The sequence below is a fragment of the Alosa pseudoharengus genome, unplaced genomic scaffold, assembly GCF_046254945.1.
Source record: "Alosa pseudoharengus isolate Yale_2024_CS ecotype anadromous, Long Island Sound unplaced genomic scaffold, YU_APseudo_1.1 YU_APseudo_1.1_scf_11, whole genome shotgun sequence".
Taxonomy (NCBI): Eukaryota; Metazoa; Chordata; class Actinopteri; order Clupeiformes; family Clupeidae; genus Alosa; species Alosa pseudoharengus.
This window is the reverse complement of record NW_027468576.1, coordinates 31,505,962-31,532,139: the sequence shown is the minus strand read 5'-3', so window position 1 is coordinate 31,532,139 and position 26,178 is coordinate 31,505,962. Positions and strand designations below refer to the sequence as shown.

The 26,178-nt window shown below is 39.5% G+C and overlaps 1 protein-coding gene and 1 long non-coding RNA gene across 2 annotated transcripts; both read left to right on the top strand.

Annotated features, from left to right (window-relative positions):
- The first annotated feature begins 18,130 nt into the window (after window positions 1-18,130).
- On the top strand, window positions 18,131-19,620 carry LOC143116460 (uncharacterized). Its single transcript, XR_012985786.1, has 3 exons — window positions 18,131-18,186; window positions 19,007-19,060; window positions 19,589-19,620. It is a non-coding gene; the product is annotated as an uncharacterized LOC143116460 (long non-coding RNA).
- A 368-nt stretch (window positions 19,621-19,988) lies between these two features.
- LOC143113594 (collagen alpha-1(XI) chain-like) lies at window positions 19,989-25,075 on the top strand. Its single transcript, XM_076275451.1, has 11 exons — window positions 19,989-20,027; window positions 21,455-21,508; window positions 21,594-21,647; window positions 21,732-21,749; window positions 21,847-21,909; window positions 22,434-22,508; window positions 22,714-22,840; window positions 23,534-23,640; window positions 23,931-24,011; window positions 24,257-24,466; window positions 24,675-25,075. Exons 1-11 carry the CDS (start codon window positions 19,989-19,991, stop codon window positions 24,822-24,824), a joined length of 978 nt encoding a protein of 325 aa, XP_076131566.1. The 3' UTR covers window positions 24,825-25,075.
- Window positions 25,076-26,178: the final 1,103 nt, after the last annotated feature.

The following is a 26,178-nucleotide window of genomic DNA, read 5'->3' as shown; positions in this document are numbered from 1 at the left end:
AAATATTTAAATTCAAATAAATCATTGAATAATCAGCATTAGTGACATTAAAGTTCAAAAACTCTTTTATTATTATTTTCACTGTTATATAAATAATGGCCATAATAATCTATGATATGACCTGATATGCTGAGGAAATAAATTCAAAAGTGCTTCGGGAAGAAGTTTTTTTTTCACATACAAGGCATTTCAGGCCACAGATATAAGGGGACACAATGAAAATAAATTAACACTCCCCTCAATGTCAACACTTATTTCTTTGCATTGATGTGCGACTATAGAGTTGATGAACTCCGGTGATATGCAAATTCCTTGCTGCAGACATTGCAGAGGACTTTTTTTTCAACACTTTATTTTTATCAACACCATCAGGCCGTTTTTTAAAAGTAAATGTTCCAATCAATGATCCAGGCAGCACATTTTCTTCTCTCTCCTTCATTTTACAGTCTATTTTTTACTGACTAGAACGGCTCGGGGTCAAAGATCATACAGAATCGATTAATCTGCACTAATTTTTTTAATCAGTTATTTTTTCTCAAATTAATTAATCAAAATGATTTTGACAGCCCTAGTATTTATACTACTAAAATGCCATGCCTAATATCTCAAGTAGTACTCATCTAAATACTCATCTAAATTTGAATCCAAGCACTCAAGAATACGACAATATATTTTGGCTAAATATATTGAATATAGTGAATGGTGTGGTGATTTTCTCTATGAAACCGTTAACAGCAGGAGTGTTGTCAGGAGTGCTGTCCATTTGGAGTCCAAACTCCACTGCCTCGCTCTGCAGCTTGTGCATTCCCGTATGCATGCCAATGAGAGGTGCAGTCATGCCTGATTGTTCATACTGATAGTGCACGTGGTGGCACACTGAGAGACAGATGGCAGTGTCCGCCGTGCCAGTGGTCTCCCATGGCAGACACGGGTCATCCCTCCTCTGGCTAGAGATCAGTCTGGTGGTGACTGAGCAAATCCAGAAGAACTGTGTGTGAGCGTATCACTGAGATAGTAGAGGAGATAGATACAATATATAATATATTTTAAATAAATATATAAAATATATTAACAGACAACAAAAAACGTAATTCAATGATGTGAGCAAAATAACAATAGTTGTTAGTTATGATGTGCACGCATCATCATAAACTGAGTTTTGGGGTGCAGTGGTTCAGCAATGTATTGCAGGAATGAGTCACAAAACACATAACAGTGGTTTTATGAACAGTGATCAAAATCTTAAAACCACCCATTTCCTTTTTTTCCATTTTAGGGGAGGATCGGGCCTGTAGGGATGCCTGGTCCTCCGGGAAGACATGGACAGGAAGGAACACCTGGGAAAGATGCACCTGATGGCCTACCTGGCCCACCTGGGGAAGAGGTGAGATCCCTGTGGTGGTCAATAACAGCATGTTTGGATATTTAGAAATACAAGCTATGCACTGTGTAAGGCAGTGTACATACCGTATTTTCCGGACTATAAGTCACACTTTTTTTCATAGTTTGGCTGGTCCTGCGATTCAGGTGCAACATATATATATTTATATATATGTTTTTTTCCCCTTCATGACACATTTTTTGACTGGTGCGACTTATAGTCCGGAAAATACGGTACTGTCTCAAAGGTGTGTTAATATTGCAAATTGGAGGAGAGTTGTTTATGTATTTGTTAATCTAAGGCCAGATTTTCTGAATATTGTTCCACTGATGCGGATATTTTCATAAAAGTCACAACAATACCCTTCAGAAGCATTAATGTGGGGTTAACGGTCCTTTCGCAAAGTGCTTCTATCCTTTCAAATATCATCCTCTGCGTCTGCCTCTCTCCTCAGGGGCCGCAGGGTTATGGAGGAGAGGGAGGCACCAAGGGGGAGCTGGGTGAGTGGGTAAGAATGGCCATGGATTTCCTTGTGGATTATTTCATCCTCTATATCTGTCTCTTGCAACCCAACCAAAAGGTCAATAGCAAGCCAAGCCCCAGAGAAATAAAGATGGGGATCTCTAACTCAAAGCTGAAAGGTCGCGTCCACTTTAAACTGACATTTCGGAGAAGCTCTACATCAAGTCTTGTTGTTACAGAGGAAACATGAAAATGTAGATGGGAATGCGTCTGGCAGATTTGTTACTAGGGAAGAGCTGGGAAGAGAGACCATAGCAATGTGATAAACGCAATTCTATCATTTGCCTTTCTAAAGTAGATTGTGTTTTTCTCTCTCAGGGTTATCAAGGTGAACCAGGGCCACAGGGGAACAGAGGAAGAGAAGGGGAGAAGGTGTGATATGCTCAGGCTTATGGGCTTATGTCTTTCTGCCCTCTCTGCCTTACTGTGTCTTATGGTTCTCCTTTATCTCCTTTCAAAGTTGTTTTGTTGTGCTTTCATAGGGGAATAAAGGAGAGAAGGGCTTCATTGGCATCACAGGGTACAATGTGAGTAGCCTGTAGCTATTTCTGGATTATAAAAGATGGTCATATAAATCATCAACCATTTGACTATTTATATGTTGTGATCTAGAACTATTTGTAATTTTAGAAACATGATATTCAAACAAACGTAACGTGCGCACATCCAAAAGTAGATGTTGGATAAAAAAAGTGATATCGTAAAAAATAGGAAGAAATATACGCACACAAGCTCCCCTTCTTTTTGTTTATTAAAGTTACACCAAAAGTGATGTTTCAAGCCTTAAAATCAAGTCTGAATAAACAAAAAGAACGGGAGCTTGTGTGCCGATATTCCTTCCTATTTCTGAAGAAACATGATATTTGAAATATGTCTAAAGTAAGCTAATATTTTAGAGGTATTGTAGTGTTAGGACACTATCTTAGATAGTACCTGTTGAATTCTGTGCTCAGCTTTGCTGTGGTTTGTAGGGGATACGTGGGCCCAGAGGACCAATTGGATTTCTCGGACTACGTGGGCCTCCTGTGAGTTTCAGCGCTCTCTTTAAAAAGGTCCCTTCAAAAAGATTATTTCGTAACACTGTACTTGACAGTATCGACATAAGAGTGACATGACACTGTCATGAACACATGACACTGTCATGACACATGAACCCTAACCCCAACCCTAACTCCAACCCTAAACCAAACCCTAACTTGTTATGACAAAAAACTAATGACACTTAATGACAAAAGCGTTATGTCATAAACGTTTATGACTTGTTTATGACACGTTCATGACAGTGTCATGTCACTCTTATGTCGATACTGTCAAGTAAAGTGTAACCGATTATTTGAGTCTACTATGCTGATTCATTGGTACTGTATACTAACAGTACTTGGCCTCATAGCATGGTGTTGCTGGGAATGGCCTGTCCCTTCTGCACATTATCAGTGCATGAAATTGTGTTCTTTGTGTTGTCCAAAGCCTTCACAAAGTATTTCCTTTTGTCCAGGGAGAGCCCGGCGGATCAGGTTTCCCAGGATCACCAGGACCGCCCGTACGTTTAACGATTCCTTTCAAAAACTCTCTTTTAAACACATTGAAGACCGGCTGTGTCAGTGACCTTTCACCTCCGTTTCTAGGGACGCATGGGGCCTCGAGGGATAAAGGGAGTCATTGGAATCAATGGACCCCCAGTAAGATTCAGTTAAGTTTTAAAATGTTGGTGCACAATAGCTGTGGAGTGCCATCACTAAGTGGCTTTTTATTGTGTACTTCTCTTAAAAGGGTCAGCCTGGTGAACCTGGCCTTAAGGGACCTCCTGGAAAACCTGTGAGATATTTCTTGAAGTCTTAATGTGCTTCCTATAGTAATTTGGTGTTTATTTTGGTCTTTGGCTGAAATGGGTGTATTCATTTCAATTAAATATCAAGATTTGGTTGCTGTGCTTGACCAAAAGTAGTTTAATGTGTATTGCTAACAAATTGGAATAAATGTTTTGCTCTTTGGATTAAAATGGGTGTATAAATGTTATCTGCATTGAAATTTGATTGCTGCACTTCATCAAAAGAAGGCTACAGTGCATGAATAAGAGATCAGTTAGAAATAATTTTTCGTATTGGTATTTAGAATGTTTTTTAGTGTAAGGATACTCTTAATTGCTGTTTATCTTTCATTACATGACAGGGTGAGCCAGGTCCAGGTGGAATGATGGGATTTCCAGGGGTTCGTGGACCACAGGTGGGAAATTAATGCTATGGACTGGACTTAGAAATACCCTCTAGTGGTGGCTTTTGGTAGTGTGTAGGATATCACAATGTCATTGCAGATTTATGTATGTAGCCGAGAGAATATATTATTTGATTTGTTTTATATTTGATCAATTTAACCTTTGATTACTGCTACTGCTTCTCACTGTTTTTTGATATTGTAGAGCAACTTGGGTTGTTGCCAGAACTTTAGACTTGTAGTACATATACCCAGACACACACACACACACACACACACACACACACACACACACACACACACACACACACACACACATACGCTCATACGCTCACAGTATCCACTTAGTCCACTGAGATGAGCCAATAAATACGATCAAATTAATGATTTGTTTATTGAATCCTTTCTCATGTACGTATTATTAGGGGAAACCAGGATCAGATGGGCCTCCAGGACCTAAAGGGGATCCAGTAAGATATTCCTATTACAAATGTGTCTCAGTCCATCCCTGCGTATTCACATAAACTTGTGTACTCTCTCAACTCCTGTATGCTTATGCAATGCTGTCTGATCATTTTAAACAGGGAGATCCAGGAATTGAAGGAGCTATTGGTGGGCCTGGCCTTCCTGGACCCAATGTGAGTACTGTATGTAATGTTTAGGAGATGTTTGACTGAAGAGGAGTGCACAAGTGCTCAGAGAAGTGTTGTTTTAACAAACAACAAATACACAACCAAGGTGTTCAAGGCTATCAATCAAAGCTAATAATCATAATTTGATTTTGCTGATTGTAGGGTGCAGAAGGAAAACCTGGAAAACGTGGACCCTCAGGTGATCCAGTAAGATTACTTAAAGCAATTTTTACATTTTTATCTTGAAACATGTTGAGTTTTCAGACTTTGGCTTTGAGGTACTCATGAGGCATAGGCACAGAAAGAAACATAGAAGATTCGAAAATTAATAGTTGCAATTACCAGATATGTGAAAATGTTTTCACCATTGCAGTTAAAACAAAGCTCTCTAAAATGGGTTAAAACAGTCATCAAAAAAAAAACTCACTCACTTGAAATGAAAGGTTAGCCCTTCAAACAGCTTCACTTCTCAGGGTCCTCTAAGGAACTGAAACAAGAATCTCTGTTTTGTCCACATCTGTTCTTTTCTAACAGGGACTCAAAGCTGAGAAGGGTGAGAAAGGTGACATCGGCCCAAAAGGAGACAAAGTGAGCCTGTTGTAGGGATGGGGGGCGAGATCACACAGAATATAAACAGAAATTTTCACCATTCGTATTTATTTACTTTGCAGACACATAACAACAAGTCATCAATATACACATACAACATATATATACACATACAACATATATATACACATACAACATATATATACACATACAACATATATATACACATATATATACACATACAACATATATATACACATACAACATATATATACACATACAACATATATCTACACATACAACATATATATGTAATATATCTCAACATTTGTCCTCCGCTTTGTCCATGCACCTGTTTGTTTTCTTTGCTCTGATTATGTAACCTTGCCTATATACCTTGTCGGTTTGTTAGTACCTATGTATAAAACTGTAAAGCGTCTTTGAGTGTATAGAAAAGAGCAAAATAAATGTATTATTGTATGTATTATTATGACCGCCGCTAGCGAAGCTAGCGAAGCGGTCATATAGGGATTGTCAAAGTTTTTTTTTTTTTTTTTTTTTTTTTTTTTCCCCGTCATCTACTTCCTGAAATTTTGGTCAACGATACCCGGGGCACCGAAACACCAGGGCACATGAAATTTGGTGGGTATGTAGCCCCACTAGACTTTTACGGAAAAATTTCGTTTGGTCCCCGGGGGCCACTCCCCCTCCGCGCTGGGCCCCCCGAAACCCAAAATATGCAGTTTTTCCTCAATAACTACCTGAACCGTGGCACCGAGGATGAAGAAATTTTTATGGTATGTTGGTCTCAAGGGCCCACATCAACTTAGCCCATAATCACTCATTTGTGATTTGCACCCCCCCGGTAAAAAATGAAAATGCAATATCATTCTGCTTTAATCGCCCCTCTCTTCAGTAAAGACGTTCAGAACTGCACCAAATTTTATGTGTATGATTAACCTGACATTCTCTGGGGGTATGCCAAGTTTCGTAGAATTTCATCCATGGGGGGGTCTAAAAAATTAAGTTATGTGTACATTTAGTGACTCTACACTCATTGGCCTGTAGATGGTGGTGCACACATATACACATGCACACACACACACAGGCACCCACATACTATCGGTATTAGAACGGCCGATATATAATTACAAATTCAGTAGGATTAAAAGAAAACCAAAATAAATATTCATCATCATCATCATGGCTGCATTTCCAGTATTGGCGATAAGTAGTCGTTTGTCCACTAGATGGCGCATCGTTGCAGTGAGACGTAATTTTGTTGGAAGTTAATCTTAAATGGGTTGGAAAGACACTATGCTTCCTACAAGGACAAGACTGTAGGCTACAGTAGTTTACCGCAGAGAACGTCTAAGGGTAGGATGATTTCTGCATGACATGTAATTCCCATTTCCTCTTGAAGCCGAAATAAATCTGAGAATGTTTATCGGACATGCTTGTTTTTTACTGCAGGTAGGCTACGTTAATCCTATCAATAGCAGAACGTAGGTAAAATAATGTTACCGTTAGCATGGTTGAGTGATGGAGGCCAATTTGATTATTGATGTATTTGTAGAAAACCATAAATGCGTTTATAAGCTACCAAGCAAATCGATAACAGCACTAATTGTATCTTTCGACTGTCATCTCATTTGCTTATGACCATAACCTAGGCTACTAACAGGAGCTAAGTGAGTTAGCCACAACACGTTCGCTACGTGATGGTTTTTAATGGAAAATATATAGGCTACCTGAAAGATAACCTGTCTATGATCCCGTGATGATCTACAATCTCCATTTAAACCAGATGTTTTAGAGCGCACGTTGAGATGTATTCAGGGCAGGGCTGTACCTACACATATTTGTTGCACGTGCTACAAAAATCATTCTTTGCGATGAATGATTTAGTACCAACGTTACAAGGGTCAGATACAGTTTTGCCTATGGCTATTCCGTGAGACTGAGGCGCTTTTTGTTTGTTCGAAGTGCGTGTTTAGGGTGTGAGAGGGGAGTCGATGTGCTTTGATTCCAGCTTGGTAGTTGTAGTCTATGCGATTAAAAAAACACGTGTGTGTGAAGTATCCAAACAATGATAACGCTTTCATTATGGCTGCTTTAGCCACAGACCTTGAGCTACTGTACAGTGGGTTGGGTTCCGTTTAGAAGTGTCCACTTCATTCGCCCTTTCCGTGATTCACAGCTACGTGAAATGTATTACTACTGATATGCAAAACTATGAACTTTTTCGCCAAGAGGTGGCAGCTTGATACTGTAAGGTGTAAGCCATTGGTTCCAACGGAGATTTTATTTGGGTCGCCAGCATAGCCTAGCGACAATTTGTGTTGTGTAATAGGCCTAGCATAGGGCCTACCTTATATAGCTTATAGTTTGTTAACAGTCACGGTTTTGTCATAACTCCCTCTATGCATTTTTGCATTTAGAATAGCTCTAAAACCGGGGGGCGAACACGTCGCAGGGGGGGCGCCAGTGCGTGGATATCTCAATCGCAAAATTAAACAATATTTCTATCGGGCGCCTACCATGGACTAGGCTGGGTGAAAATCAAAAGATTGAGCTTAACCATTGACCTCATGGTTGCAAAATGCAAGGGAACATGAATCAGCATATTATTTGCACAAACAATAACGGAGAGTAGCTCTTCAACTTTGCCCGTTAAAATGTGTATGAACAGTCTCGCAACGCATTTCATGAAGGCCCTTTGGACATGTCAGTTATTTGCACCACTGGGAAAAACGGCATTTTGTTTTAGACTACTGGTATTTCATTTGTGCATTGACAATAAAGCTGAATATCATTTGAACTAGATGACTAAACTTATGCATATGTAGAAGAAGAAACATTCACAAAAATCCATGACATGACCTCTCTTCTTGATAGCTGTTGAAAACTGCATGGAACTGACAGGGATTGTTTTGTTTAATAATAAATAAATAAATACATTATGCTGCTACCTTCTGCTTTTCCCAAATACAATGTAGCCTACAGGTGTACCTTTCATCAGTCCAGTGGAATGGATGGACTGTGATGAACTGCCCTACTTGTGATTGTTTAGAGATTTTAAAGGTTTTATAACAATGTTACAGATTTTTTGGCCCAGAAACAAATCTATTCACCTTTGCAGCGCCAGTAGGCTACTTTGTGTGCGGAATGTGTGCAAACACACATTTCAAACAAGCATACACAAAAGTTTCAAGAGTGGGGAATGGAGTAGAAGATGGAGACAAATTCATTAATATGATTTATTTTCGCGGAATGGATGTGCAGGACTGAGCGGCGGTCATATTTTGTACCGCTACGCGGTACATCTAGTTATTATTATTATTATTATTATTATTATTATTATTATTGTTATTATTGTTATATCTCGTGTTTGATTGTTCTGGTTTTGGTCAGGGACCTACTGGTCCTACAGGAAGAAGAGGTTTCAAAGGCAGAGGGGGTTCGTCTGGTCTTCTTGGAGCAATGGGACCAGTAGGCCTACCTGGATTACCAGGTCCACCAGTGAGTTGGACATAATTAATGTCATTTTGTAGAGAGCTTACTATGAGGCTATTTTGATTTCCCAGCATATATGACAGCATCAATAGACAGGTTTTCATCTATGTGGATATTACTTATGCTGTTAGGAGTTTTATGAACCATGAGCGACTGTTATTGCCACTATAGATTCTTGAGATTTGTTAATGTTTCTTGTCTTCATCAGGGGCATGATGGCATCTTGGGAGACCAAGGTAAACAGGGAAAAGATGGGACAAAGGTAACCTGACTGAAAAACTAACTCTAAACTCTCACACCGTAATAATAAAACACAAATAAAAACTGTGCATATCTTCATTTTACTTCACTCAGAAACATGATCCTATCTCATTGTAGGGAGACAGAGGCCCCGCTGGCGGTGTAGGCATTCCTGGCCCTCGGGGAGACAAGGTGATTGACAAGCCTGACACTTTTTTGGCACAAACTCATTTCCCTGACAGATATCTTCATTCTGAGTGGCATTCTTCAGTAGCAGATAGATGCTGCTGGCAATGAGTGCTTTTTGTGTACAGCGTATTCCAGACATTTTAACATTATATATTTCTTCAATTTACAAAGGGTCGTATTGGCCTTAGTGGATTTCCTGGGTTGCCGGGGCCGATGGTAAGTCAAGCACTAAATTTGTTTATAAATAGAGAATTATGACAACAACAGCTATCTAGATATGGATTTTTTCCTCTGAAAGTGTTGGTTATTTAAAGTGACTGTTGTAATATCTTCCTGTTGTCCCCAGGGCGAGATGGGCAAATCAGGAGAGAGAGGCCCTGAAGGAGAGCCCGGTATTAAGGTTCCTGTGTACATCAGCTTTTTACTCAGTGTCATTCTGTATTGCCCGGTATTAAGGTTCCTGTGTACATCAGCTTTTTACTGAGTGTCATTCTGTATTGCCATTATAATATATCCTGCCCGCTGTTTCAAAGAGCTCAAACATCCAAATCTTTAAATGTCCTTAACATACAGTACTTCCCCGCTGGAAAAAAAACAGCTAGAAACCAGCTTATGCTGGTAACTAGTTTTAGCTGGTCTTTGCTGGGATTTTATATCCAGCTCTTGCTGGTCTTTGCTGGTGTAGCTGGTTGGGCCACTAGGTGCTGGTGTGACCATGAGGAAGCTGGTCATGCTGGTGTAACCAACCTGTCATGTGAGATAAGATGGTGTAAGATGGTTATGGACCAGCCTGCCAAGCTTGTTGGTGTAAGAGTGTCATGCTGGTTTGCTAGAATGACCAACATAAGCTGGCATGTCCAGTTAAATCAGCAATGTAAGACCAGCAACACCAGCTAAAATGAACAGCTTGAGGTGGTATGACAAGCAAAACCAGCTGAATTACCACTGTAAGATGGGATTGCTGGTCTAGTTGGTCAACCATCATAGGGAGGTCAAACAAGCTGGTCAACCAGAAAACCACCTTAACCTGGTCAGACTGTTTTTTTTTTCAGCAGGGTTTACTGATATCTTCTTGTATATTAAATGTTAAAGTCCTGAGCCTTATATATCTTGGCATGTGAGTGTATTGCTTTTTTTATCAACAGGGAAGACCAGGAGTCCCAGGAGGCACTGGCATAAAAGGACATAAGGTGAGTTTCATCTGTGTGTCTCCACTAAATTAGATTTATTTTACGACGTCATTCACATCTGCTACACAGTGCTCAGAATAATACTTTTTATAATGCAGAGCATTCTACTACAGACCTAGTCGCCACTGCATTGGTATTCTTATAAAGATGGGCCTAGCTCCAAAAAGATGATGCCACTTTACCCATTGAGAGGGTAGTTGTATCCTATCTGGAGTCTAAAGACATCCAGCTCAGCTGAATGACAATAAGATCTAAGGTCTGTCATCTGTATGGATTAGTTTAATATTGTCCGCTTCCAAATCGCAACAGATCACTGACACAATGATAAATGGTTCCCATTGCCATCAGCCATGAAGAGATTCTGATTGAAACAAATGTCTCTCTGGATGGCTCCAAAGCCAGTAAATGGATATGTTCTTTTTGGTATTTTCCATAAATGGATTACTGATGGTCTTACATATTTTGTCTATTTATAGGGACTTCAAGGTCTTTCTGGTAACCGTGGAGTTGATGGAACCCATGGACCACCTGTAAGGTTCTTTTATATACAGTATATCCTTGTGTTTTCCTGCAAGTTGAGAAATTAGTTGATATGTGGCAGAAAGAAGTACAGTAGTTCTACAAACAAGACAGTACTGGCATAATGAATTTGCATGCTATCTTTTTACGCAAGGATAGTCATACTTTATTTTTCTTTGAGACAAAGAACAAAGTTAGGACACCCAATATGAAAATGAACCATACATTGAATACCAACTGTTACACACCAAGCTGACAGATCTAAGATGGCTTCTTGGTCACCTCATAATTTCACATGTTATTCACAAACCCCTCTGATTTGCAGGGACCTATAGGTCTGCCAGGACAAGATGGAGACACTGGACCACGGGGAGAAAAGGTAGCATTTTTCTGAAATGATCAATTACCATGGTTAGAAAATTATATGTAATTAAATGTATATACTTGTCAGATCATACAAAAGTAATGGAGTGTCACAGGGATTGAGAAAGCAATGTGAATATGATAAACTATCAACAGGCCGCTGTCTCACATAGATTATCTTTTTTTTTTATTAGGGAATGATGGGAAAACCAGGTCTCCCTGGAATTCAAGGTCCTGTTGGCCAAAATGTAAGTATGTCTAGCAGTTAATGAGATTAACAAATTTATCACCAAAATAAATCAGTTAGCAAGCTAGTCAACTATTATTAGCTGTTATATGTCAGCTGTTAAGTTGATGTTTCCCTAGCAAGTATTTTGATTATTAGCTAGCTATGTTATCTTGCTAGTTCGGATAAGACTGCGCACTGTCTCTTTAAATACACTGATCTCAGGGCCACGACAGTGTCACAGCTCCGTAATGTCAAGATCAACAGGAAGGGCAGGGTCATCAGTCATTTAGCTCATGGGGCAATCTGAATGTGTCTGCTGTCATCTCTTACATCAATGAAACTTGACGTCATGTCTTGTGACTGATTAAGAAAATAAGAAATACCAAGTACATTCACCAGCACACAGTATGGTGAAAGTGCATGGTCATGATACACGATGATTCACTTGTAACATCTAACATATTTTCCATTCAAAGGGGGAACCAGGAATTAGGGGAGCTGTGGGTCCACCTGGAAGACCAGGGGTCAAGGTGGGTAACAAGATCTCATGAAATCAAAGAGCAGGATGGGATAGATAAAACTCCACCAAACCAAGGAGCAACAAGTAGAGAAGGTATATGAACCTTTATTATGACCCACAAAGAGTGACCACAAGACCAAACAGTGTATAACAATATGTTTGTTCAGTTTGTGTGTCTTTGTGTTTCTCAGGGTCTTAGAGGAAAACCAGGGCCAGTTGGTCCACCTGGCCATCCAGGGCCTAAGGTGTGTACAGCAAGTGAATACACAATATTTATTATAGGAGAATTCTGGTGTTATCAGCCTGGGCCCAACCTTTAGATTGTTTCTAGGTCTAAATTTCCAGTACAGACATTGATTTCTATACCAATCAAGTCAGGACCTGTTGTCGAGTAACCAGAATACAGCCCTCATGACGCAGAGGGAGTAGAAATGCGTAGAAGCCGTTTGAAGGCCATGAAGGGATATTTTTATGAGAAGATTTTATGAACATGTATCTTTTGGAAACTAGGGGTTATTCAATGGCTGGAGTACATCTTTATAGGAACATGCCCACTGATTGTAATAACTGGTTAGGGCTAGGTCTTAATCTGGTAAAGTCCAACACAGCTGTTGGACAACATTCCCTGCAGTTGGATATCTGTGGAGATGTACTGTAGCTAATGAGTATCCTTCTGAGAGACATTCATCCATAAGTCTTGAATACTGGGATCACATCTGTGGAAATAAAACAAATCAAACTTATTTGACAAATCAAACAAAGCAAACTGCTTAGTTACCTACGTAGGTAACTCCCAAATGACAGAAGTTGGACTCCACTGCAGCCATGTTGAAATTCCAAATGGAGGCACTCTTACTTTGTAATTACCAACATTTGAGTGATTCAATATTGGTTGTCCATAATTGGCAAGACAAGTTCTCCTCTACAGCACCTTTCTGAACTGCAATCCCAGTGAAAACTGCTAGGATGTTTTCTATTTCTGGATATAGGCACACCTCCTGAATTCATTCAGAACAGCTAACCTGTCTGGAAATTTGATAGAGGATATAACAGAAAGTATATCTATAATATCAGCTCTCTACAAATTAGAATACTGGATATTGCATTTGATTGCAGGATTTTAAAAAAATCAAAACTAACCACTGTTATTGTCTACTTTTCATAGGGGAACAGAGGGAAGGAAGGTCAAAAGGGAAACCCTGGGAGTTCTGTACGTATGTTTAATGTGTATTCTGTACGTATGTTTGATGTGTATTTCAGTACTACAAATTTATTACTGACCTTATTTTACAGGGACTTCAAGGACCACCAGGAACTAAAGGGTATCCAGGACCTGCTGTAAGCATACTTTTCGTCTGTAACCACATAAACCAGGGAGTGAACACATTGTGCTCCAGTTTATGTTTTTATTTGAGACTGACCTTAAGTATTGGAAAGTATTCTGAATAGTTTGGTTTAAAACATCTTTGTTGAATGACAGTGCATCCGTTTTATAGCTAGTGTGATCCAACACTGCTCCAGGTTGGCATTACCCCTGAGTACACTTATGATATTAGACCCAACACTAGCTTGCGTTTTGCAAATCCTTGCAGAGCCCAAGTAACTCCTGCCTAGTGTGTTTGTACTTTCCCTGGCTGGAACAGTATGTATTAATAAAGTCGTTGAAGATGATAAAGTAGAGAAATTGTTTTAGTTAAACTTCAGCCAATTTGTGATGTACTTGGCTACATGTACATGGCTGCTGTTAAATGATATTATCAACTTGTTTGTTTTGACTCATGCCTAGCAACATCTTAGCATGTCTGCACTTTCTGTCTCTGTCCACAAAACAAAAAATGATATCGGTGTTTTATATAGGGTATACAAGGGAATATAGGACCATGGGGTGCGATGGGCCTTCAAGGACCTACAGGTGATGCTGGATTTCCAGGAGCTGTTGGGCCTCCTGGTGTCACAGGCTACCCAGTAGGTTATCGATTAGTCTCAATTTCTATTGGTTCAAGCCGACAAAACTGCCCAGTACATTGGATACGGGATTGATGTTTACATCACTGCATTGTAAATTCTATAATTCAGGGTAAAGATGGCCTCCCAGGACCTGTTGGATCTCGAGGTGTAAAAGGCGAGAAGGTAGGTACCTAAACTTCAGACAAAAGGCCAAATTTTTATCCTTCAGCTCTGTCTTTTGCTACTGACTGTAATGGTATGAAGAGAAATGCATGTTGTGTTAGCATAGTTCTGAAGTCCTCATGGTTTGTGTTCATCCAGGGATTGGCTGGACAGCTGGGTAGACAGGGAGCTGCTGGTGTCGATGGTGAGGAGGTAGATTCATTATACTGTACTGATTATTAATTTGGAAAACCCGTCAGATGGAGTTTTATCTACATACTATATCACTGATGAAGTAATTTGTCCAAACCTGCACAGATTTTGGTTAACTATTTCCAATTGGTCAGTTCTGTATTGATTGTGTTTGTGTGTTAAGAAATGGATGAGTGTTGTTTTGCTCCAGGGCCCAGCTGGCACAAGAGGGCCTATAGGCCCACCTGGCCCAAAAGGCTCCATAGTGAGTAAATACGATATTACGCTGATCATACACATAACCACAACTGTCATTTGAATATAATAGTTCAGAATTGTATCATTAATAAGAGTGAATGATCTGTGCTCTGTTCCTGAACCCTGTGTTTTTGTAGGGTGAGAAGGGAAAACCTGGGCTTGTTGGTGAAAGGGGCGTCAAGGGGGTCCAAGGAGAGCGAGGCAACCAGGGACCATCTGGACCAAAAGGTCAACCAGGAAAGGAAGTGTGTAACATTTTAAAGTTAATGCGTCAGTTTAATTGCATACAGCAATCAAAATCTTTGCTGGTCTGTTGGATACACACTTTAGTTTGTTTCTGCTAGATATATCAATATAGATTTGAGATTTGAAACCAGCACAGCACATACTTTCCCCTGTTGACAGACAAAGCAAAACATTGTTACAGAAGCAAAAATGTTGTGAATGATGACAATTGTGCTTCTGTTGTGTATCCCAGGGAAAGAGTGGTTCTCCTGGGCAAATAGGAAGACAAGGCCCTACAGGACAAAAGGTCAGCACATTTATTTTATCATCGATTAACCGATCAATTATCAATTAATCAATTAACTTTACAGGTTCTGGTCTATTTGTACATTTTGGGGATTAAGAAACATTTTATGGAACTGTACAGGTCAATAAAGGCTCTGCTTTATAAGTCATATTGAATTAATGGAATTGTAATTGATACAAAACATTGGTTTAAAAATGCAATTTGATGTACACATGCAGGGTCAGGCTGGACTCAGAGGTCGGTCAGGCCTGACAGGAAGCTACGGCCCTGGTGGAGACATTGGACCAGGAGGGACTAAAGGAGAGAGAGGCCTAGCAGGTCTTAGGGTGAGTACACTATATACTATACAACATCAATCAGGTTGGAGACCATCTAACAGAGACAGGATATTTGGGGCAGGGACACTTAACCCTTAGAACCCGATTGACGCAAAGTGCGTCAAAAAACAAACCCTTTCTTCTCTGTTACATTGCTCCGCGACTGTTCATCGCAACGAGATAAAACCTTTATTGCATGACAGAGAAGAAGTGGGGCTTTCCAAAGAGACTACACACTTGTCTGTACGATCAAGTATAAACATTTAAAAAAATCATGAAATTAAATCAAATTGCATCATATTTACAGTCTATACTTCTCTGCGTTCACCTGCGCACCCAATACTCTCATTTGAATTACTCGCGAACCTGTGATCGCACAGATATGGCAAGCATATCAGATGAAAGAGGAGAAACAGCGCTATCCATTGGTACCATGGATATCTCGGAGTAATTACTCGCGGACCCGTGATCGGATATATATGCCACATATGTTAGATGAAAGAGGAGACACAGAGCTATCATTTGATACCAAATACCTTCTGGGTTATAAAACAGACGAAGTGACAGCTAAATAATAACTTCATATAGCTGGACTTACCCCACGTTTTTGTCTGTTTTTGTGGCAAAGCATGTTTATAATCCAACGCTATCGTGTGTTTCTCTATGGCAAAACATGTTCATAATCCGGTTTTGAGATCCTAGCAAATTCCTGCATGGCATCCAATTTTTTTTTATTCATTCAACCTTTATTTATTCTTGGAGGGTCATTGAGGGAAGCCCTCATTTTCAATGAAGCCGAGATTACAGAAACACTACAGATAACAAAAAGACAAAAGATGCCGGACGGAGAGGCGTAGTCGCCAGCGTTCCCGCGACATCAAGACAAACAAACACATTTACAAAATAACAATTGACGCACAAGACAAAAGATGCCTGAATTCAAGGCTCACATTGCATCCCAATTTGTTCAACAAAGAAACACCTTTTTTGCCTTTACTTTGTTCATGGCAATGCAGTAAAAAGTTGAGAATCATCATGTGTGCATACACCATAGTCACACATGCTAACAGGCAAACTTGGGTCAAGTCAGGTCAGATCAGTTCGTGTCACAGATATGGAGCGCAGAATGGTCATTTTTCATTGCTAAATAAAAAATGGCATTTATTTCCGTAAATCACACACCACATATTTCTGTAAATTGCTCAGCCCCAGAGTATCCCTCCAACATGGCAATTATACTGCCCGTTTCAGGACAGTCTGCCCTACACACACATGAAATGCATGTAGAGCTATGAGCTTGCTGTGGTGAGATACAGGTCAAAATATAAGAATTTTTATAATATGATTTTTATATTTTAATTCTTTAAAAATAAAAAATAAAAAATAAAATCAATGCTAGTACTAATACATGAAATGATCTGGATAGCCTAGACTCTGCTGAAAAAAACAATATATAATATGTGTGTGTGGCACTTACAATGACCAGAATAAATCCTTATGAATAAAGGTAGTGAAAATGCCCAAAAACAGCTTAGGGTTCTAAGGGTTAATGGCCATTGCTCAAGCTCATGGTAACCTGAAAACACTCTACCTTTGTAGAGTTTATAAATGAAAAGATAAATCAGTTTCTGTTGATTCTGTAGGGGGAACCTGGAAGACTTGGACCCCCAGGACCAGTTGGACCAAAGGGAATAATTGTGAGCATCTATACATTTTTATGTTCTTATGTCAACGATTGCCATGACTTCAATTGGTAGGAATAGTCAAGCTTGTGAATGGGCATATAGTCTACTGTCCCTGTGTTTTAGGGTGCAACAGGAAAAGCAGGACCTGCTGGGAGAACTGGCTCTCGAGGACTCAAGGTCGGTTGTTTACAATTCATAAATACTTTGAAGATGACTCTGACATCAGTTGAATAAGTCTCCTGAAATTCTTACATTACAAAAATGATCTTGCTCTGCTTTTCTATGTTGGTGTTTTTGTTACTGACAACAGGGAGATCCTGGGGAGAGGGGAAGTCCTGGGATGCGTGGTCACACTGGTCAGATTGTAAGTTACCTGGCAGTTTACCATGCTGTTTTAGTCAGTAATATCACAGTCCAGGGTCTCAAAAATACTTTTATTTTATATGTTTACTCATTAGGGCATTAATGGAATCAATGGAAAGAAAGGTGAACTTGGGACAATAGGCAAAATGGTAAGGTTCATCTTGCACAACTCTTGTACTAATAGGGCTGTTCTCAAATTATTTGTAAGCTACCATCATGGCAAAATGTAAATGTAAATCAGGTTTCTAGGCCAAGTATACTTGCGTATACAAGGAATTTGGTCTCTGCATTTATCCCATCTGTGAATTAGTGAACACACAGAGCACACAGTCAGGTGAAGCACACACTAATCTGGAGCAGTGAGCTGCCTTGTTACAGCGGCACTCGGGGAGCAGTTAGGGGTTAGGTGCCTTGCTCAAGGGCAATTCAGCCGTTCCCACTGGTCGGGGATCGAACGGGCAACCCTCCAGTTCCAAGCCCGAAGCCCTAACCAGTAGGCCATGACTGCCCCATTTGTAACTGTTACGATCTGTGTTGCTGACACTGAGTATTTCTTCTCAGGGGAAGGTAGGCCGCAGAGGTCTCACTGGCTCTGTAGGTGCGACGGGTCGGCCAGGACCTGTTGGCCCACCTGGAGAAACAGGAAACAAAGGGAAGCGAGGGCCAAAGGTGAGTGTATAAGAAATATGATGGTTAGGGGTTTACGTAATCTATACATCTGTACGTATCCAGGGATGTAGTGGAGGCTAAACGCAAGTAAACACAGTTTATTCACCTCTGAAATTTCAGAAATAGAGTTTATCCACCTCTTATTAGAGTTTATCCACCTCTCAAAAGAGTTTATTCACCAATTGCAACTTTTAACATTCAAAAATCACACTGTATTATCCACATTCACAATATGTGCACTCGCCAACACTCTAGGAACCATTTACCACTGGTATTGTTAGAAACATTGGACAATAACCTCCACCATTTCTTGAATTTCTTGAATTTCCCCTAGGGATCAATAAAGTATCTATCTATCTATCTATCTATCTACCATCAACAAACATATTCTGAATGCCTTTTTAAAAAATATAATACTGCATGGCGCAGTCCACTTCACCGTGATCACAGAATTCATAGTTTACCCACCTCTTATTTTACCACTACACCCCTGTACGTATCTGTTACCCTTTACTCAAGATGAGGTTGAATTCAGCTGTGTTCGAGCATACCTGTATGTATTGAATATAATGATAGGCTTTCAGGACCTTTAGTGAGCTACATTAGTCTTAGCAAAAAGCAGCAACGATATATGGTCTTAAAGGCTACTTCTTAATATTGGGTTATTTGTTGGATCTGATCAACGTCATTACTTTGCGTCATTCTTCACCCGTTAGGCAGAACCTTCAACTGCAGAAGGAATCAGACCTGGCGTGCATTTCATTTGTATTATGTTTTTGTGTGGTGTTCTTTGGTGACTGTTATTGTTTTTTACATTTAGGGAAGTCCTGGAAGTGCAGGACTGATGGGGAACAAAGGTGCTCAGGGAAAACCAGTGAGTGAAGTTTCTGATTGGGAAAATATATAAACACTGGAGCTATTCTTGCACATAACGCCCTATTAGGGTGTGTTTTGGCTGATTTTGCTACATTTGGGATTTTGTATGACTTGCTAAAATATGTGGTATGAAGTTTGCACCTTCAACACCATGGATGTGGCAATGAGGAAGCTGTTAGCACAATGCATGATGTGTTAAACCGTGTTGCCAGATGTCATGAGAGAAACAACTCAGCCTGTCAAAACAAGCTTTTCACTCTCTAGCCTGATAAAGTAAGCACTAATTGTGATTGGAAACAAAACCAAAGCTGTGTCAATTTTACCCTAATATTGCATTATTACAATACAGCCCATCATTTCATCTATGAACTGTCAATCTTGGAAAAGACAAAAATGAATCCATTCAGAAAATGAATGGATTTCACTGCCATAACTGCAGTTCTTATGAAATGTTATTTGAACACTGTTAAAGACATCAGTGTCACTTGCAAGATATTTAATGTTTGGCTTTTCATCTCTCCTCCAGGGTGGTCCTGGCCTAAAAGGAAAGAGAGGTGGTGTTGGAAGACGCGGAGAGCCAGCAAGTATCCTGACTATTGCAGTTGCAAACTATTATGTTTCTGTTATGTTTTTTTTTTGCATTTAACTCCATTTCATTTTTGGAACACACTATTTAGGGTGTTGGGGGACTGGATGGACTGCTTGGTGTTCAAGGAAACCCAGGCGACCCAGTAAGGATTTAATTTCAAGCTACTGTGTTTTGATTTTATTTATTTAAGTCTAGTAGATCTTGCTGTCTAACACAGAAAGATAGAGAGAGAGAGAGAGAGGCTACCAACCCATTAATGGAAATATTAATGGGGTTATTCAATGTGTTCATCCAAAAGCTCATTCTTAAGATCTCATCATTCAATGACAGGGTCACAATGGTTTCAGAGGAATGCCGGGCAGGCCAGGTCATGCTGGTAGAACCGTGAGTAATTTTTTGTTCTTCTCAGTCTCTAATATATCATGCGGGTCGCGGGTTCATGATGTGCATTATCATAGTGGTAATTTAAATTCATGTTTCAGGGTCGTCCAGGAGTACCCGGAGAGAGTGGATTAGCTGGCAAAACTGGATCAAGGGTGAACTTATTCACACTATTCACTTGAAGCTTATAGAATATGTCAAAAGATATTACTTTCTGTTATTCACGCAAATACATAGTATTTTACCTTGCATCACTTATGACATTAGAACATTTCAGTCTATAGTCCATGGTTTCGAGAACCAAAATTGGAAAATGGTTTGTTGTTGTTGTTTGTTTTGAAAATACCGTCTTTATAATACACACTTTAGGGTGCACCAGGATCCAGAGGAACCAATGGTCCACCTGGCCCAGTTGGGCCAAAGGTATAGTTGTGTTTGTTATACAATGACTAATACTATTTTAGTGACCTCTAATCACCAGGGTTGCCTTGACTGTAACTCATGGTTACATTTATATTCTGTTATTAAATATTTCATATGTTTTGATTGTTTGTTCAGGGTTTTCCAGGGCTTCAAGGCCTTAAAGGAAGAATGGGCCAGTCAGGAGAGAGGGTATTTGCCTATTCTACCCTCTTCTTTATGGGACTGGCATTATTTGCATTGGAGAACATGGTTTGAATGAGGTGAACCTCTTTTGTTTTTCCTAGGGAGAGAATGGTATCAGAGGACTCACAGGACCAGAAGGACCACCAGGGAGGAAAGTAGGTTTGTTTTCCTAGAATATGTGTAAACCCAGCATAACTACATTACTTATAGATGTATAGATATACAGTACAGGCCAAAAGTTTGGACACACCTTCTCATTTCAATGTGTTTTCTTTATTTTCATGACTATTTACATTGTAGACTTGCACTGAAGGCATCAAAAAACTATGAATGAATGCAAAGCTATTTGGCCCACAGATGAATATTTGTCAAGTTATGGCTTGCTGAATATGGTATTAAATTAAAAAAATTAGCAACTTTCAATAAACTAGAATATAAGACATGTTTTCAGTTAGTTCACACTTTTTTGTTAAGTACATAATTCCACATGTGTTCATTAATTGTTTTGATGAATCTACAATGTAAATAGTCATGAAAATAAAGGAAACACATTGAATGAGAAGGTGTGTCCAAGCTTTTGGCCTGTACATTTGTATGAATGTATATGGAGTGTGGATCCACTGTAATAGAAAGTTGGGCATATTAAGGTATACCAATTTCATGAGTGAACATTTTCTGTCTACAAATTATTGCATGAGTTATATTTTCCCATTTGCAAATTCATCAGTGAGTAATGTGTATGATACAGCATGACACAAAAGGTGTCTAAAAGAGTCATTCAAGTCTGATTTTCAAAATATTTCCTCTGTCCACCAGGGGAAAAAAGGTCATCCTGGTCTCAAAGGCCGAAGTGGACCTAAAGGCATACAGGTAAGTTATGGTTTGAATGTTTGAAGTTTCAACATAATAACCATGATATGTGATTATTTAATCATATATGTTTATGTCCTTACAGGGTGATATAGGCCCACGTGGTCCACCTGGACCCAGGGGGTTTCCTGGTCTTCCAGTAAGTTTTATTTTAACAAAATAATGAGTGATGGATTTACCATCGATTGCAATCCATTAAGCATTTATCTTTGTCATTTCCCAGGGCCTGTTTGGGATAAAGGTACAGTTCATCTTTCTTGAATCAATCAGTCATTTTGAACCAAGAATTCATCCAATGTCTGATTGTTTTTGGATACAGTGAGTACTTTGTTTTGCAGGGAATAAAAGGGTTTCAAGGAATGCCCGGAGCCAAAGGAGTGACAGGTCCCCAAGGACCTCCAGTACGTTCAGTTCTCTATTAACATGTATTATTTATTGGGCTGTATAGTACTCTATCAATCAATTTGCAATGCAAAATTAATTAGAAAAATGTAAAAAAATATCTCGTATTCATTCCTGTTCATCTCTTGGTTTTGTAATGCTCAGAATTGCTGCCCCGATTCATATGTTCTATGTAAATGCAGCTGTTCATCTCCTGGTTCTGTAATATTCAGTATGGCTACCCTGATTGATTCCTTTTAAAGGGACACCAGGAAACGTTTTCGTGTTAATTAATCATCTTCGTAAGTCGGTATATGGTTAAAAGACTCATTACGGGGCGAATGAAGGCAGGCTAACGAAACGCTAGAGATTGTTGCAAACGTGTGTATAATGGCAGAGCCGAGCGAAGAAGCAGCGAAAACCCTTGACAGAAGACGCAAAGAAAAGGAAAAGAGCTTCAGACCGAGCGAGGGGGAGTTTCGTAGAGAAAAAGCATCAGGCTTGCCTGGTGTCCCTTTAAATATAAATGATGTGCTTTGTGCAGGGGAAACCAGGCTCCCCTGGTGGCAGAACATTGCAGCGCATTCCAGGCCTCTACGATAGAAGAGGATCACAAAATGTTGGTATAAGATTTAAAATAAGTTTGGTGTGTGGGGATAGGTTAGTGGGACCACACTACAAATGCATCACATGATGTATGGGCTGTAGGTAACTGATTGTTTCTATCTATAGCAAGCTGTGCATATATTTAAACTTTATTTTATCCCATGGTTTTGTCTAATTTGGAAATACAATTAATTTGTGTCTCAATCTCGGCGGTCCAGACAATGGTAAGGAGGACCCAGCATGACCAAGGGGAGCAGGAGGAGTTCAGCTGGCCCCTGGGCACTAAAGAGAACCCTGCAGCCACATGCAAAGAGTTGGGCCTCATGCATCCCCACCTGGAGGATGGTGAGGAAGCACTTTCTGTGGTTTTACCCAAAGTCCAAAGACTGATCCAGGTTCTTTTAATAAAAAGACATTGTAAATCTCTCATTCATCTTGTGTGTTATTCAGATTCCCCCTGACATTGTAATTTTGATACCGCAGATGAAATAGAGACCCAGTCAGACCAATAGTATGAAAAATCAAGAACAGAGTTTATTTACAATGAAGGGAGAGACAGCATGACTTCACCTTCAAGGTAATAGTTAGGGTTTAAGTATCCTTCCAGGCTGATGGGAAATGGCGTTGGTCATCCCATCTCACATGGACTACACTGAATCAGACTCTGATTAGTGGCAACCTGGCAATCTGGAGCAGATAGCTACTGACGCAGCCATGCAAAATAGTGAAACACTGCAAAGTCATAATATTCCCGCTTATCTCTAAATACAGTCACACACAGATATACACAGGGACAGTACAGATATCATACAGTCATTACATAGAATCATACTTTTAGTGTCAAAGTGACCCACTAATGTGAAATGCAGAACATTAAACCACATATTAGAATATTGGACATAATGTTCTATTCCACTTTCTCTCACATGTCAGTCATGTCTGCTGTGCTACTTCATTGCATTGCTGATTGACTCTGCTGATGGAAATGATAAATCAATTTGGTCATCCACTGTATCTGCTGTTTTCCTGTTTTCACAGGATTTTTCTACATGGATCCCAACCAGGGCTGCCCCTTCGATGCCCTCCATGTGTTTTGTAATTTCACTGCTGGGGGACTGACCTGTCTGCATCCAAACAAATCTCAGGTATCCACAGTACCATATGTTGGTACAGCTCAGTATGTTCAGGTTTGTGATATGTGTGTCTGTTTAGAAGTCAGGACCTATCCATTTGTTTTTAAATAATTAATTTAATTAATTGCATGCATAATTAATTTGGGTTAGGTAATAGGGTTAATTGAATTCCCCCTTGGGGATCAATAAAGTATATATCTATCTTTAGGATTAGCAAATTGTGTGTGTGTTTGTGTGTGTAAATAATCAGAGGATATTGTCTGTGTTTAATACTGAACCGTGACCAAAGTATCTTTGAATAGATCTCAGGAAAATGGTCATCAGACATACAGAAATCCAAAACCTCTGTCTATTGGTTCAGCCAGCTCCATGATGGCTCTAGGGTAAGACCCAAAAACATCCCATTCACAGAAATACACAGAAACACCGTATGTCAATGCATGTTGAGTATGTCAATTTAGTAATAATATGCACCAGATAAGCTATGCTGCTTTTGACCAGATAATGTGCAATATGCTAGAAACGGTCAATACATAACTCTTACATAACTTACACAACTCTTACATTCTGATTGATTGATTGATTGATTGATTGATTGATTGATTGATGTGGATTCCATGTGTCCTAGTTTAAGTACACAGATCTGGATGTGGTCCAGCTGCGGTTTCTACGACTGCACAGCAACTCAGCAGTACAACAAGTAACAATAGAATGCAACAGTACTCACAACAGAACAACCAATCAGAGACGTGCAAGTCAACGGGTTCTGCATCTCCTTGGAGACTCCTTGAGAGAGATCAGCGGAGCCCACGCCAAAGTGTCAAGAAATGGTTGTGAGGTAAAATAGTTCTGAAATTGCTGAATTGATTTATATGAGATGTGTGTGAAATATTTTGCTGAATAATTCCATGATCAAGCATAATTTTTTTTTAGCAAGCTCTCACAACAAAGGTTACTTTTACTAAGTGAAATAGGCCTACCAGTAACAAAGTCGGTATAATCCTCAACCAATGCACATTGTATTCTGTTCTGTGTTTTTCTTGCAGGTGGTGGTGCAGGTGAGGGTAGAGGGCAACAGTGAACTGCCCCGGGGCGATATGGAGCTCCTGCCCCTGAGGGATCTGGGCATAGAGAACAGGGGTGACCACTGGGAGAGAGACATCAGTGCCGCCCTGGGGCCGCTGTGCTTTTTATAGCAAATTACTCCAGTGGCTGTCCTGAGGGACACTGGCTCTCATCAATACCTAAGCTGCTCTTACACACAGAGGGGCCGCTTGGGTGAATTCTCGAAAAAAACAGCAAAGACACCATTACAAAAGACTTGAACTTTGTATTTGTTGTTATATTGTCATTATGAAAGTAGGGATAAGTAAACCAGTTATTGGGTTTTGTAGTGTTTACAGATAAAAATCAAAAGATGCATCACAATGATGTTTGTCAGCATGTATGTGCCAGGGTTGCTAACTAAAATGGTTGTATGTATTTATGCTATATGATTGTAATGTTACTGTATTAATTTATACAAATATTAAAGGGTTAAATGTTGAAATGTATAATCTATGATTTTGCTAAATATTAATTTACCATTGCTTGCAGAATCTTATATGATACAGCTTGTAAAATTATGGACTAAATAATCCTACTGCAAATGTTCACATTGGTTTCAGCTTTTATTTGGTTGCATGCATTTGTGTGATTGACTAATCACAAGCAGTACTTCTGTATATTGCTGCTGCACTATGTACAAATATGCAGACGTGTGTGTGGGGGGGGTGATGCATATCAAGACAAAAATAAAATAGAAATACCATCTGTTTCCTTGTAGTTTTGAAGTTTTAATGAGTGTGATACCTTAATTCCAATTGTTTTGAATACATGACAACTGTTTGTGTTTTGTAAACCCGCAGTTGCATGAGTTGACATAGTTGTGTAAATGAAGAAAATGTGACAACTTACTTACCTCTTTTCTTATTTTTTTTTTTTTAATTAATGAATGACATAGGCTACGGTATGCTAGAAAAGTGTGTTTTTGACCACCCTGGGTTCTGTAACAGAGCAACAAGTAAACGGTTGTTGGTCCTTGGGGGAGTTGGAGTTTCACAATAACATAGGCTAGCCTACTTCAGCCAAGATAATCAAACTCTTGACCTTTGTCATGCCATGTGGATGATGTAGCCTGCCGTTTTTAATGCATTTTCATGTATCCATGTTTAATTCCCTCTTGCTCTTGACAGATAACATAGAGAGCGAGGAGAGAAAATCCCTGGGCTGAAATCGGTTCAAAATATAGAATACATTGAATCTTGTGGATCTAATCTACGAACTTTATTTTCATGAATTATTGTGTAGCCTACTAAACTGGAGCAATTAACCTAGCCTACATTTCAGAAACGCACATCATGTTCATTAGCCTATGTTCTGATGCACTTGAATGCATCTTAAAAGCCTTAAGGCCAGACACAGTGATTTCTGATCTACACTTCATCGTAAAAACAGAGGTCCTTGTTTCGTGCCTATAGTTAATGAATCAGATGATGACTACTGTTAAGA

What these genes read in the sequence shown, in the direction of transcription:
- LOC143113594 (XM_076275451.1), top strand. Translation starts at nt 19,989, where the DNA reads ATGGTTTCAGAGGAATGCCGGGCAGGCCAGGTCATGCTG. An exon ending in GTGGACCTAAAGGCATACAG is followed by an intron (nt 21,509 to 21,593) that starts GTAAGTTATGGT and finishes ATGTCCTTACAG; the next exon opens with GGTGATATAGGCCCACGTGG. An exon ending in ATAGAAGAGGATCACAAAAT is followed by an intron (nt 22,509 to 22,713) that starts GTTGGTATAAGA and finishes TCGGCGGTCCAG; the next exon opens with ACAATGGTAAGGAGGACCCA.